General features: G+C 45.9%; 1 protein-coding gene across 1 annotated transcript in view; it reads right to left on the reverse strand.

The window, feature by feature from the left end:
* Positions 1 to 428: 428 nt before the first annotated feature.
* The window catches only part of iqsec2b (IQ motif and Sec7 domain ArfGEF 2b), a 24,367-nt gene continuing 24,231 nt past the window's right edge, over positions 429 to 564 (reverse strand). The window contains 1 exon segment of the mRNA XM_020611859.1: positions 429 to 536. Coding sequence (XP_020467515.1) covers positions 429 to 536 — 108 coding nt within the window.

Genomic DNA, 564 nt, shown 5'->3' on the forward strand with positions numbered 1-564 from the left:
AATATGGTCTGTTACATTATGACATCTCTGTGCTGTACAGATAAATAGTCTCATACAGACTTCAAACTATTAAAACTGAGGCAATGTACCTAGATATAGATTTAGTTTTTCCTTTGATTATATGGCTATAGATTTTTAGACTGTGTATATGGAGATGTGAGGCGCTGTTTATGTGTGTGTGTTTGTGTGTGTACGGATTTCAAGGACACGTGCAAGTGCTATTTAAGTTTTTTTTCTGCTGTTTATCTTCACCTACATATGTGGGAAGCGTAGGTGAAAGTAGCAAAGACGAAGTAAACTGCGTTTCCTCTTGTCACTAGCACTGCTGATGTTACTTTCTGTCCTGGCAGACTTTGTTCTAGCCCTAGTTCTGCCTACCTCCTCAACTCTATCATCTGACCTCTGACCTCTGGAGCTCCACGTCCTGCTCACACTACGGTACTTATCCGGTTGATAGGCTTGGATTTGGAGCTGCCCCCTGTACCTGTCGCTCCAGCTCCTGTCACCTGTGGCCCCTGCTGAGGCTGCCCGGGGTGCTGGGGGGGGTGAGGGGAGAGAGGAGGA

This window comes from Monopterus albus, unplaced genomic scaffold (genome assembly GCF_001952655.1).
Source record: "Monopterus albus unplaced genomic scaffold, M_albus_1.0 scaffold118.1, whole genome shotgun sequence".
NCBI lineage: Eukaryota > Metazoa > Chordata > Actinopteri > Synbranchiformes > Synbranchidae > Monopterus > Monopterus albus.